Raw genomic sequence first — 14,667 nt, forward strand, 5'->3', positions numbered from 1 at the left:
GCTACGCAGTGCACCCCACTTTCCTCAGCTTTTGTGACCTGTCACCCATGTTGGGGCAGACGTTGGTGATGCAGCTGTCTTGGAGTTATTTCTGCTCCTGTAAGTAATCTCTCGCCCATACTCCTTTAATTATCCCCAGTAAAATTCACTGGTTGGCCAAAGTGGACTTTGCTGGTATCTGTAATTTGGTCTGTGGGGGTGTGACATATATAAAGGGAATCCTTCAAGGCATGCAGGAGAGGGGATGTGAATTCAATCAATAATGTAGTAATTAAGTCCTTGGCTGGGGACAACTATTAGTACATTTTACAAAGTAGATTAAAATGTCCTTCTGCAGCATTTGCCTTTGCTACTAACTAAAGCACACGGACAGTTATTTAAAATGAGTAGTGGTGCTAATGGCCGTGGAGAGCTGGGCATGGTACACTCACCTGTAATCACAGTGCTTAGGCAGAGGCAGAAGGATCATTCCAAGTTCAAGGCCAGCCAGGTCTGCATAGCTCGATCTTGTCTCCCAAAGCAAACACAACACCATCCGCAGAGTTACATCAAACACCCCAAAGTATTGGAAACAACAAATACTTACATTGACCAATCCGAAGTAGTGTTCATTGATCGGAAACTGCTCTGGACCAATGTCTTTTTCCAGAGCAGAGGCATTGGTGCCCTACAAGAAAACATAACAGAAGTTCTGTGGCATAAAAACAGGTGCGGAAGTGAGGCAATGTGAGCTTGGCCACTCCTTGTCAATAGCACATGCGACACGTGTAACGCTGGAAGTATACCTGGACACTCGCTAGAGATTTGTTGCCCAAGCCCTGCACTGTGTGGTTTCACTCACCACCCATTTGGAAAGGTAATTTGAGGGCCTGCTAGCTGTAAAGGCTGGGGAACTGTACCTTTAAGTACAGCACTCGGGGACGGTCTCACTGAGAAGGTCTCTATGTCCAGAGAATATTACACACAACACACAGACCCAGTGTGGTACCCGACAGCTGTCAGATGCATCAAATTGCTAAGCCTGGTGACACTGCAGCATAGAACAGGTCCTGTGCCGTCTATGTGCCAGGGACCGTATAGTTTATCCTCACGTTGCTCATAGAAACTAAGAACAGTAGTTGCGACTATTCACAGTAATCTACGTCTGTAATTAACTTAAAACTCAAGAGGCTGGGTAACCTATGAGGGCTTTTATTTTTCTTAATTAAATCATTAGCAGTGGGGAAAACCCACTTTGAATCTAGATCTTTTGAGGTGGGTAGATCCACCCTCAATCCACCTTTTAAAGTCTGGGCCACGCCTTCTGCTGGCAGCCTATGTAAAGGGCACGAAAGAAGGAAGCTAGCTGTCTACGCCTGCTTGCTCTCGCTTTTGCTGGCAAGTCTATCCCTTCACTGGCATTACAGCCTACTTCTTCAGGATTCAGAAGACCAGGTGGGATAACCGGCCTTGTAGATTCAACCATTACGAGCTTCTTGGGCCTTCAATTGATAGCTATTGCTGAACCAGCTGGACCACGGCCTTTTAACAAATTCCTAAGGGCTAAACTGAGGAATCAGGCTCAATCTCATCCAAATGTTGCACAGAGCCTCTCCATCAAAAAAAAAAGTGATGACGCCCTAGCTGGGGCCAGCCACAGGTGATAAGATGCTCACTTCTCCCTAAGATCTGAATGAGCTGGCTGATAAGTTAAAACAAGCAAACCTCACTCCCAGCAGGAACAGTCATCACTGACCATGAGGAGCAGGTTCCAGGTCCCTGCAAAGACACTCAGCTCCTTTCCATAGTTGCTTATAACCTACATATACACATCCTCTTGTGTCTTTTAGGTCTTTCCTATATTACTTATAATGCCTGGTATAATACAAATGCTATGGAAATGGTTGGTACACTGTATTGTTTGGAGAATAAGGGCAAAGTCTGAGCGCTCAGTACAGAAGAGATGTTGAAAGCGTTTCCGACCTGCATGTGACTGGCCTGTGAGTACAGAGCCCATGCATGGGAGGAGCAGTGGGTAGGATCTGAGTCCCTTGCTGATGCTGTTCCCCCACCATCTGTGGCCTTTTACTGCCCAGGTTATTGAGGAAGACTCATAGTGCACAGAGATGCAAGGATTCAAGAGACAGAGAAAGTTACGTGGTTTTGTTGTTGTTGTTGTTGTTTTCATTATTTTCTCTTTTTTATTATTATTTAATTTATTTATTCAGATTACAACTCAATTGTTATCCCATCAATTGTATCCTCCCGTTCCTTCCTCCCTCCTGCTTTCACCCTATTCCCCTCCCCTAGGTCTAAGACCTCCTCCCCCACTATATGGCCATAGGCTATCAAGTCTCATCTTGGTAGCCGGCTTACTCTTTCTCTGAGTGCCATCAGGCCTCCCCACCAAGGGGAGGTGGTCAAATATGGGGCACCAGAGTTCATGTCAGGCCCAGTAGCATTACCTTTTACAGTTATGTGAAGAGCAGGGAAGTAACGCTCCTGGGCCTGGGGGAGTCTGATGCAGTGATCAAGAGTGTGTATTGACCTTGCAGAGGGTCTGAGTTTGGGTCCCACCCCTAAGTCAGATGGCTCACAACCGCCTGTAACCCCAGCTCCAGGGATCCCTGATGCCCTCTTCTTGATTCCATAAATATCTGCGCGTATGCGTGCATGCACGCGCACACACACACACACACACACATACAGAATAAATCTTTACAAGATTTCTAATGCTATATGTTCATTTATTTATTTTTATGTATATGAATGTTTTGCCTGCTTGTGACTCAGTGTACTCTGTGCATGACTGGTACCAGAAGAAGGTGTCAGATCCCCTAAAATTGAGTTTAAAAAAATAGTTATGAGGGGCTGGAGAGATGGCTCAGAGGTTAAGAGCACGGGCTGCTCTTCCAAAGGTCTTCGGTTCAATTCCCAGCTCACAAACATTTATAATGAGATCTGGTGCCCTCTTCTGGCACGCAAATGTACATGCAGGCAGAATACTATATCCATCATAAATAAATCTTACATCTTAAAAGAGAAAGGGAGGGAGGGAGAATGAGAGAGAGGGAGGGAGGGAGGGAAAGGGGAGGAGTAGTTATGAGTCACGAAGTTGGTGCTAGGCCAAAGCCAGGTCCTCTACAACAAGTGCTCTTAACCATTAAGCTATCTCTTTAGCTGCCAATGCTGTAGAATCTTAACTCATATGATTATCACCTCCTCCTCAAGAAAGACATGGCCAAGAAGTAGACTGGGAACCACTCAAAATGGTCACTTGTCCCAAAGCACACATTAGGTAGGAAATAACTGGAGTCCAAGCAAATAGAACAGCAGCAAGTTCTCAATAGTTCCTGCCTCACAAATTGTCTGTCAGATACACTGGGCCAGCAGGCTGAGGATGATGCTCCAATGTTACAGAGAATTTGGGGTGACTGTTCAGGCAGCAAACTGTCTCTGCCATCTTCTCATTTGGGAAGCTGCTAACCTGCACTCCCTGTATACTCAGGTAATTAATTTTATTCCTTCTCTAGTTTCTGATGGGGTTAAAGACCAGATAGTTTAGTTTTACAATTCAGCTTAGTTGTTTAGGGGTTAAGATGTTTTTAGGCCTAGATAGATGTTTTAAGTGGATAGAAATAAGATATGATAGATGCTGATTTACATTCAGAATTTTAGACTCACCAAGATAGAAAAGATGTTTTCTTCAAGGTTGCCAAATAAATAGTCAAAACACTAAGAATGTAACATATATATATATATATATATAAAAATTCCTGATTGTGGTTCTTCTTGTTGTAAGTAGTTTATTGTATATATGTGTAATGATACAACTGTATATGTAAAAAATTGCAAAAAAAAAAAAAAGGATAGCAGTATGCCAGGCGCTTCCTCCCCACTCTTATGTGCCCATGTGATGTCCAGCACTCTAGGACTCATTCTAGGACTCAGTGCTCAAATACGAGCCAGTTCCAGTGCCTTTTCTTCAGTGTTGTGAGGGAGCCACTGTCTCTACAATAACACAGCTGAACTTTTGAAATAACGGACCAAACTACAGCAGGAGTTCATGATACAGACAAAAATACCAACATTTTCTTTTTGTTTGTTTGTTTGTTTGATTTCGTTTTGTTTCAAGACAGGGTTTCTCTGTGTAGCCTTAGCTGTCCTGGACTCACTTTGTAGACCAGGCTGGCCTCGAACTCACAGCGATCCGCCTGCCTCTGCCTCCTAAGTGCTGGGATTAAAGGCATGCACCATCACCCAGCTAAAACACTATATTTCTAAACCATAAATTAATGGAAATAATGGGTGTTAAATAGACCTACATCCATTTTTTTTCCCAAGCAAAATTAGAATACATGGCAGAGAGATCAGGACAAATGTCTGATACAAAATACAGAGGCTGGAACTAGGTCTCATTAAATCTTCATTTATGAAAAAAGGCAATATAGACAGATGTATTTGTTTTGGTTTTTTGAGACAGGGTTTCTCTGTGTAGCCTTGGCTGTCCATTGTAGGGCTTGCACTCACAGTGATCCACCTGCCTCTGCCTCCCAAGTGCTGGAATTAAAGGCGCGTGCCTTCACACCTGGCCCAAAGATTTATTTATTATGTATACAGTGCACATTACAGCACATTATAGACGGTTGTGAACCACCATGTGGTTGCTGGGAATTAAACTCAGGACCTCTGGAAAGGCAGTCAGTGCTCTTAAGCGCTGAACCATCTCTCCAGCCCCCAATATAGAGAAATTAACACATGATTTTTGCTAGTAAATTCTTGGATCGCGCATGGTCCTGCCTATCTTAGCACTAATTTTGCTATTTGTGGAAAGGGAGGCTGAGAATGAGGATGACAATTTGTACTGAGCACAGAGAGACCCTGAGGTCACGCAGTGCCCGCCCACACAGATGGGAGGACCGTCACCCACATAGTGCAGGAGAGAATTCCATAGCTGGTGTCTATAATGAGGCCTGACTCTCCTCTGACATCAACACTTGCCCCCTGCCCTCTCCATTCAAATTCGCTTATTCTTCGGCCCTACACACAAGACTGCGAAAGAGCCAGGAAGAGAAGCTGGCTGGGCCACACAACGCCACTTGCTTGTCAACTTCCTCCTCCTGAAGTCCATGGCCAAAGCCCTTTTCTTCTCTCCTCAGCGGCTCCCAATCACAGAGGACTCACCTGCATTTGCCGTTATCCCGGAGGTTTCAGCATCCATGTGGATGAGTCACATGACAGAGTTGCTCTCCAGCAACTTCACGTCCTATTTTTTAACTATCTTTCACTCCGTTCCATTTTTCTTCAACCACCCACTCTCCACCAAAGCACAGCTCTGTCCGTCACTTCCTGAAGTGGCGATTCCTACAGTGTGCTAGAGCTGTGCTGGTTTAGATATAAGGAGTCACCCACAAGCCAATGCGGTGCAGTCTTGGTGCCCAGGTGGTGGCACCATGGAGGCTGGATCACAATTTAGTTCTGGAACTTTAGGCGGTGGTGGTCACTGAGCATGTCTTTGAGGGCAGCATTTTCTCCTGGCCATTTCCTGCCTTCCTTATTCTCCATTTTCTGGCAGCCACAGTGTGAACTGCTCTGCGCAGCTACACTATGGTCTAGCACTGCTGAAGCTATGATCCAAAACTAGCAACTCCTTCTTTTCAATTGTTCTTAGGTACCAAAGTGAAAACAAAGAAAGAAAGAAAGAAAGAAAGAAAGAAAGAAAGAAAGAAAGAAAGAAAGAAAGAGAAAAGAAAGTTACTGCTTTCCAACATCATAGAGTACAATTGTTCCTCACATCACAGTGGTTATTTCTTTTTTTTTTTTTTTTTTTTCTTTTTTTTTTTGTTTTGTTTTGTTGTTGTTGTTTTTTGAGACAGGGTTTCTCTGTGTAGCCATGGCTGTCCTGGACTCACTTTGTAGACCAGGCCGGCCTCGAACTTACAGCAATCCACCTGCCTCTGCCTCCCAAGCGCTGGGATTAAAGGCGTGCGCCACCACCACCCAGCCTGCTCACACTGTTACACTTACAGTCTGTCACGCTTCTCTTAACCATGAGGTGAGGACGTGTTCTGAGAAATGTGTTATTTAGGCCATGTTTATCATTAATGGACATCATAGAGAAATACACAGAGGCCTGCAAAGTACAGCTTACCACCTACCTAGGCTATATGAAAGGTGCATTGCGTGCGTGTGTGTGTGTGTGTGTGTGTGTGTGTGTGTGTGTGTGTAACAACTTATTCCTTCTTGCTTCTTGGGGCATGGCAAAGAAAACAGAAGATCAAATCAAGTGCAAGAGAAAATGGTGAGATCAAGAAGGCACATAAGGGGGCTGGAGAGATGGCTCAGTGGTTAAGAGCACTGTCTGCTATTCCAGAGGTCCTGAGTTCAATTCCCAGCAACCACATGGTGACTCACAACCACCTATTCTCTCTAATGCCCTCCTCTGGCATGCAGGTGTACATGCAGACAGAACATTCATACAAATAAATAAAAAATTTTTTAAAAAGAAGAAGAAGGCACATAAAAGAGCTGCAACAATGCCCCAGTGCTTATGAGCACCCATTGCTCTCGCAGAGGACCCAGGTTCAGTTCCCAGCACCCACATAGCAGCTCACAAGCATCTACAACTCCAGTCCCAGGGATCTGAACCCTTCTACTGGCCTCCGGGGGCTCCCGCACCTACATAGAGCACATAAACAAAGTCAAGTACATGCGCATACACATAAAAATAAACAAATAAAATTAAGGAGCCACATAAGCAGGAGCTGCATGAGGGGCTGCTGGTGGTCTTGCAGTGTACACTACAGGAAACGTTTTATAAATGGAGTGCATTCTGAAATAGCCCAAAGCACAGTGAAATAAGTCTATAATGTAGCTACTTAGCTGTTTATTATCATTATTACCAAGTGTTCTGTGCCCTGCATAATAGCGTTTGTACTTTCATATAACAGGCGATGGGTCCGTTTCTACATGTCACTACAAAGACGCGGAGTGTGTCACAGTGAGGAACGGGCCACACTCTCCTGTTACGACTGCAACAGTGTCGTCCAAGTTAAAATGTTCTTTCCAGAAGAGCGTGGAGAGGTGCGCAAGACTCAGGGGTAAACGAACATCACACCCACGGGGAAGTTGAACCTTGCAAGGTTCATGAGGCCCCATGAGCTCCAGAGCTCCAGACGCAGAAAACACCTGCTGCGGGAGGAGGCTGGGACCAATGTGACTGCAGAGAGGAGCCTCTGGGACCGGCTGCACAGCCGGCCAGTCGTGTGTGGAGAGCTCCGCAGTTGCAGCTCCCATGAGACCTTACCCCTTCCCAGACGCAGTTGCTTTTGAGTTGTACTTGCTCTAAGTAACCCTTCACCCATGCCCTCGTTAAGAAGGCCACTAAAAAGTCACTGGCTCACCAAGGTAGTCTTCTTTACAATCATTATTTAGGTCTGTCCTGGGTTCCTTTCTTGGGAGAAACACACACACACACACAAACACACACACCTGTGTATGTGCATATATACATACATATGAAGATACATACATACATACATACACACACACACACACACACACACACATGTAGAGATGGGGGAGGAAGAGGAAAGGGAGGGATGGAGAATTACGTCTCCCAGGAGAAGTCTCTCACACACAACACTAAGTGGTAAGAATCTCTCAGCTCCATCATAATCGTATGGAATGTAAATACGATCCACCGTTTACCAAAACACTACTTAGCAGCATATGCCTGTGCACATAGGTAGAATAGCAGTCCACCATGGACACTCTTGCTCTAATTCCCCAAACTGGCAAAGACATCCCCTCACACGGCTAAGGGCAGTGAGAAGGTGTCAGTCCACACGTGTGCTGGCCAAATAGAACGCGGCTTGCTCTAAATTACCCAGGGGGCTCGGAATGCTCCCGACTGGCTTTTGAAGGGGAAGCACAAACAAGGCAGAGCAAAGCGAGACCGTGTGACAACGTCAGAAGCCTTGCGGATGGAGGAAGAGACAGAGGCAAGGCTTGCTCTAGCCTCCACCATGGAAATGCCTGGAACGCCAGCAAGAATGTGGCCCTCCACAAAATGCTTTGGATTTCAGAACAGTAAGTGAGTCGATGTGGGGCCAGCGAGACAGCCCGGGCAGGTAAAACACTTGACATGCAAGGCTGGTGACCCGCGTGAGGTCTCCAGGACCCATGTAAAGATGCAAGTAGAGAAAAAATTTCAGAAACGCTGTCCCCTGACTCCCACCCAGGCAGTGTGGTACACGTGTCCCTCCACACAAACAACAACAATAAATCCATCAACGATAAATAAATTTGGTTTTCAAAAAACTAGTAAATGTGGCTTGTTTTGCCACTCAGATAATACAATTAATCACAGCAGCCTAGGAAAGTAACACTGTTCAGTGATTGCCATCTGTAAGGACTGAGCTCCCTCACCTCCACATCTCACCTAGAATTTGCAAGGCCCTTAGACTCGATCCCCACACCCATCAGGAAAAAAATCTCCCCACAGCCCCCCTCCCCCCCCCCTACATCAACTTAAGAAGCTACAAACACAGGAAGCTCCCCATAAGGGGCACTTGTAAACAGCTGGCTTTTTTTCAGAGATGGCCCGAGGCCTCGCCAGGCCTCTCTCCAGGGTCCCAGCAGAAGCACCACGGGGCCTTCCCTTCCAGCTCCCCGAGGGCTTTCCCACCACTAGCCCTCGACATCCATCTACTCAGAAGGGACACCTCGCCCCTCTGGTGTTTTCCGGTGTTGTAAATGGCCCTGCCCTCAGCAGCAGCCTGGAGCCTCCAGGTCCTACATCATCCCTGCTGCATCGGTCCCCACCCATCACTGGGATCCACCGACAAACTCTTCTGTCTCTTCCCTCCCTGCACTTCCTTTTCAGTGGCAGCCAGAAGAGGCTGCAAGATCTCGTGCAAATCACCACCAGCTCCTACATAGCCTCTGCCATCCTCCTTAGGCACCCCTCAACCACTGCAGGAGAAGTGTTCTTTTTAAACACAAAATCGTTTTGAAACCCCTCTGGTGGCTTTCACTGTTGTCGCTCACCTCGCCTGTCACTCATTCTCCTGCCTAGACCAACAGCTGCCTTCTAGTCCCCAGTTTCCCAAGTTCTTTCTTACTCACTTTGCCCTGCTTGTACTTTACAAGCCTAATTTAAAGGCCAACTCCTCGGGGGCACTCTTCACAGAGCAGCCTCTCTCTGTCAGGCCAGTACTGCGGCTGGCAGAATGGCAGCTTTCTCCAGATGTGCACGTCCCATGCCTGGGCTCTGTCATGCTACCGTGCATGGCAAAGGGGGCTTGGCACATATCACTGAATGATCTTGATACAGGGGTTTTTCTGTATTCCGTAGGTGGAGATGCACTTGGCTGGGTAGCCAGTGTCGCCACAGGTCAGAGTGAATGAAGACAGGAGATGGTGGAAACAGAGCTCACAGACACTGCACGCCAGGCCCTGCAGACAGAGGGCCCACAGGCTAAGGAACACAGGCAGCCTGCAGAAACCCCAAAAGCCAGGAAGCGGGTGTACCCAAGAACCTCAGGAGGGTGAGCAGCCTGGCCATATACTGTAAGAAATAAGGCTACTCTTTCTGAGTTATTAACTGTGTGTTTGTGGTGTGTGTGTGTGTGTGTGTGTGTGTGTGTGTGTGTATGTGTGTGTGTGTGTGTGTGTGTGAGAGAGAGAGAGAGAGAGAGAGAGAGATACTTGCACATGTGTGTGCAGGTACACATACTTCTGTGCATGCGTACGGAAGCCAGAGGAGGACACTGGGCATCATGGTCGATCACTGCTACCTTACTCCTTTGAAGCAGGGTCTCTCACTGAACTTAGAGCCTAGCCGGCAGTAAACCCTAATGATATTCCACTTCCTGCCTCATCCCTCAGCATTGGAATTACAGATACAAGCTGCCGCACTTGTCTTCCTGCTTGGATGTTAGGATGGGAAAGTCAGGTCCTCACACTTGGATAGCAGGCCCTCTTGCCTACTGAGCCATCCCTCTCTCTAGCCACTAGGGTAATTCTTCATAGCAGAAAGAAGAAACTAATACAACCCCTCCACATCTCTTCATGCACAGTCATGCCAACAAGTGACAGTGATCATTAACCTCTGATCTAATCCATAAACAATATATGATGTGGTAACCTTCCCAATACCACAGTCGCAGTGGTGAGAGGCCCAAAGTACCTGCTAGACGGAAGGTGATGCGGATGGGCACAGACAGGGGTGGTCAGGGATGTCTGTGATGCAACTGTGTGCGTGATAATTTGGACACGGGTTTGTCTATTCTCCCAACGTACTGTTCAATGACGCATGGGTGGTATCCTCCAGCACTTCCGCATTCTCCCGTTCCCTTTATAGACACACAGGGATTGGTTTCCATGGATACAGAATGTAACAGATATTGACATTTGGAACTAAACTCTTGCTTTTACATTCTAGCATTTTTTCCTTTGGTAGCATGAATCTTCCTCTTCAACAGATTTGGGGGTTACAGCCATTAAATGTAAATATATCCATGGGACAGTGGCAGACGTGATGGCAACTGTCATGAGAGGGATGACGATGATGGGTACTTAAAGGTTAGTTAGGTGGTGTCAATCGAGAATTTAAATGACCATGTCCCTCAAAGCTGCAATTCTACTTTATTACATAGATATATTCATGCAGGTAGATACAGAGAGTGTAACAAAGACCCAACTCGGGTATGTGACTTCACAAAATGGAGATTCATTTGTCTCTTTCATGTAAGTGTTCAAGATGCAATCCAGGTCTGGTGCAACAGCCCTGCAGTGCTGTGGGCATGGAGTCCTCATATCACGTCACTTTGTTGTGAGTAAGAGTCTGTTTGCAGCTTTGGAACCAGGATGGCTATTTTAGCTCCTGCCACCAAATAATCGCTGTCACAGCCAAGGGGGAAAGCAGATGGATGGCTCCCCTTACAAGGAGGCTCTTAAGAACTACAAAGGATATTTTTGCTAATAAACCCTCTGGCCAAAAGTCTCAGTCACAGAACCACACAGCTGCAAGGGAGCCTGGCAAAGATGGTCATTGCCTAACCAGAGATAGAAAGCAGATATTGAAGGGACAATCAGCCGGCACTGTCTCTGATAGTCCTTGCATCAAGGGTTGTGACAGAAAAAATTAGAAGACGCGAGCTAATTAAATATTTTTTAAATAATTTTTATTTAGTTTTATTTTATGTGCATTGGTATGTCTGTGTCAGATCCCTTGGAACTGGAGTTACAGACAGTTATAAGCTGCCATGTGGGTGTTGGGAACTGGTTTTGGGTTTTGGTTTTGGATTTTTGGTTTTTGGAGACAGAGTTTTCCTGTGTAGCACTGGCTATCCTGGACTCTTTTGTAGACCAGGCTGGCCTCGAACTCACAGCGATCCACCTGCCTCCACCTCCCAGAGCGCTGGTGTTAAAGGTGTGCGCCACCACACCCAGCTCTTTGTAGATCAATTTTAAAGTAAAGTTTCTTCTCAGGAACTTCTAGGTAAAACTGTACAAGACAAATGATAAGTAAAACACAGTATATTAACAGTGTATTTAGGACAACTAGAAATGTCATTTGTTAAGTCAAGACACAGCTGCCCCTATTTGTGCCTGCAATGTGTTCCATACTCCTCTATATTTGAGGAGGAAGGAAATCAAAGCCAACCAAGCTGTTGCATTCAACACCTGCATTTTACTGAAAATTTCCAGAACACTTGCTTTTGGATTGAGGGTTTTCTTTAATGCTTGTAGGGTTTTGTTTGTTTGTTTGTTTTTGTTTTTGAGACAGGGTCACCCTATGTTGTCCAGGGTGAAGTTCAACTCCTGGGCTCAAGTCAGCCTCCTGCCTCAGCCTCCACGGCAGCTGGGGCATTTGGATAACACTCAAGCAAACATCAGTGGCACTGCCAGAGACAGCGTAAGGCCTGAGAAGGTCACAGAGGGCCTTTCTCTTCTTTTTGTAAAGATGCATTCACTTTATGCATGTACATTTTACCTGCATGGATGTATGTGTGCTCCTTGGGTACTGGTGCCTACAAAGGTCAAAAGAGAACATCAGATCCCCTAGAACTGAAGTTACAGATGGTTATGGACTATCATATGGGTGCTAGGAACTGAACCTGGGTCCTCTGCACGAGTAACAAGTGTTCCTAACCACCTCCGAGGGTTTTTCTTTTTATTCTTTTAACTCTAGACTTTTTACTATGAAGAGACATTATTTTGAAATTCACATTTAATAACAGTTTAGAGCATGCCAATCCCCTGAACCAGTGAGCTAAGGCCTGCACATTTGTCATGGCTGCTGGCTTTTTCCTGTCAGTACTTATTTGTCTTTGAGTGTTCCGTCCCTTCACCTCTCTTTGGAGCTCAGAGGTGCTGGTGCTGATGTCCCCTCTCCCTATCCCAAAGGATGACAGGAAGCAAGGCACACAGCCAGGGTTATTATACCAAAGCAATCACAGAGGGCATTATTATCCACACAGCCTGCCCTCCTACTGCCAGCGCCCAACATAACAGGCAACCGGAGGCCCTGAAAATATAAATGCTGTGTAACCAGACGCTGAACAAAGAGCCAATCCTTGTGGGGGGAAAAAAACCACAAGATCTGGAATCAGAAGAAACAAAGTTCTTACTTCGGCCGGTGAAAGAAAACCAGGAACCTTCTGAAGAACAATATGAAGAATTTTATTAAAAATCGAGCCTGAGCCAGGACTGGTTCCAACAAAACTATGATGCTGGCTTTTCAAAGCACCTCTAGAGACTACTGAGGGTGCTCCCGACACACACAACAAACAACTCTTGAATCACGAATGTACAGAATGGCACAGGAAGGAATCTCCTCTTAAAAGCGGTTTATAAGGAACACAAGTTAGAGTTGCTCCAGGGGAGGGAGGCTGCCTGAGAGAAATAATTAGAACAATACCACGATAAAGTCAAGGTCTATCTGAAACGGTGAGGACATTGCTGCAATATGTTGGAGCTAAAAACACAAACCCCGAGGCCGGGAGGCATCCTTGGAAGTGAGCTAGACCGCGCCACAGGTGCAACGACCAGGGCCAGGGAAACAAACGCTCTTCCCTAGACCTCCCCAGGACAGCTCATGTATCTGATTCCCACGCCACATACAAAGTAGAAAGCGGACCCAGGGAGGGCCGAGGACCATATCAAAACACACATAGAAGAGAGCATTGGTTATAGAGCATGAGTTAAAACGGATGACGTGAGGCGGGGAACATTGCTTGAAAAACCCTACTTTTATGTCCAAAAAGCAATTAGATATCCATAGAACGATGGGACATTCAAAAGGACTGTGTTCCTGGACTTCTGGCAACAAAGGGCACCCCACAGCCCAGTGACGGGATGCAGCCCAAGTTTGTGGAATGATCTAAGGCCCCCCAATAAGGCTCAGGAGGAATCAGGAGCCTGGCGCCTTAGTGTAAGCAGAAATGACGACAGGTAAGGGGAGGGGCATTCACTGTAGTCACTTCTCTCAGGGCTTCATGCACATTTTACTCATTTTAATCCTTAGAACAATTATTCTTCCTATAGTGTGTGGGGTGGGGGGAATGCTGCACTCATGTGCACGCGGGTGTGTGCCAGCACGCGGAAGGGAGAGGACGATGTTGGGTGTCTATGTCAATCACTCTGCACCATTTTCCCCCCCTCTTCTCACTGAATCTGAAATTCTCCATTAGCCTAGACATTAGTGTGCTGCAGGAACACCCTCTGTCAGAGGCATCCCCTAACATAGAAAATGCCCCAGTCCTCTATACAAAAATCGTCATCGGGGGCTGGAGAGATGGCTTAGTGGTTGAGACCACTGGCTGCTCTTTCAGAGGACCGGGCTTGGATTCCCAGCAACCACACAGCCTTCTGTAACTCCAATCCCAGAGGATCCAACCCCTTGTTCTGGCTTCCTCAGGAGTCTCAGGCACAAGCATGGTGCAGACATACATGCTAGCATATAGCCAAAGGCATGACTAAAACAAAATTAAAAACAAAACACAACAAAACAAAAACCTTTTTATAACGCCACAACCTCCTTGAAGGAAACGGACCACCAGGGCTTGCAGAAACAGGACATGAGATGTTGACAAGGAAAAAAATGATTTTTCCTTCCTTGTTTCAAAAGCCTCTACCCAAGTAATGAAGTTATGTTAAAATTTAAAAAGGCAAAAAGAGAACTGAATTCCATGGAGTAATCCAAGCTAACACTAAATAATGAATTAAGGTGCAATCTTACCCCCTCCAACTTCTAACTTCCTGCCTAGATACTACAAACAGTGTGACGAAGCGGGGGACACATAGAGGGGGGTGCGACAAAACCTCTAGGTCATCTCTCTGTAACAGGGCAATGGGGCGTGGGGAGAAGGAACCCAGAAAAGAAAACTACCATGCCTTCGAAAGATACAAACGCAGGTTGGGATGAGAAACCCTGGGCAGGGGGACTGTCTCTGCCATGATGTCATCCCTCAGAGCTGAACCCTGTCTGGCACACTCCCTCTCCAGCTGTCTGTCTCCACCTCACTGTGTGGCTTTGATGTCACTCATTCCTTGACCCTTCCTTCTCAGATATTTCCCTGTTTCCTTTCGCCATGTATCCCAACTTCTGATGGTAAGTTCCTAGTTGACACGTTGCTCTACTAGATGCATTGTGAGCAAATCACAGCTCACAGAGCTACT

At 46.2% G+C, this 14,667-nt stretch overlaps 1 protein-coding gene across 3 annotated transcripts in view; it reads right to left on the reverse strand.

Annotated features, from left to right (window-relative positions):
- Usp46 (ubiquitin specific peptidase 46) overlaps nt 1-14,667 on the reverse strand; it is a 66,580-nt gene that overhangs the window by 38,201 nt on the left and 13,712 nt on the right. For 2 of the 3 annotated variants that reach the window (XM_051170258.1, XM_051170259.1), the window contains exon 2: nt 587-667. In XM_051170258.1, the coding sequence (XP_051026215.1) occupies nt 587-667 (81 nt within the window). Of the gene's footprint in view, nt 1-431; nt 521-586; nt 668-14,667 lie in introns of those variants that run through there. The other variant, XM_051170260.1, reaches the window with a different exon arrangement.

Source organism: Acomys russatus, chromosome 28, assembly GCF_903995435.1.
Source record: "Acomys russatus chromosome 28, mAcoRus1.1, whole genome shotgun sequence".
In the NCBI taxonomy this organism is placed as follows: domain Eukaryota; kingdom Metazoa; phylum Chordata; class Mammalia; order Rodentia; family Muridae; genus Acomys; species Acomys russatus.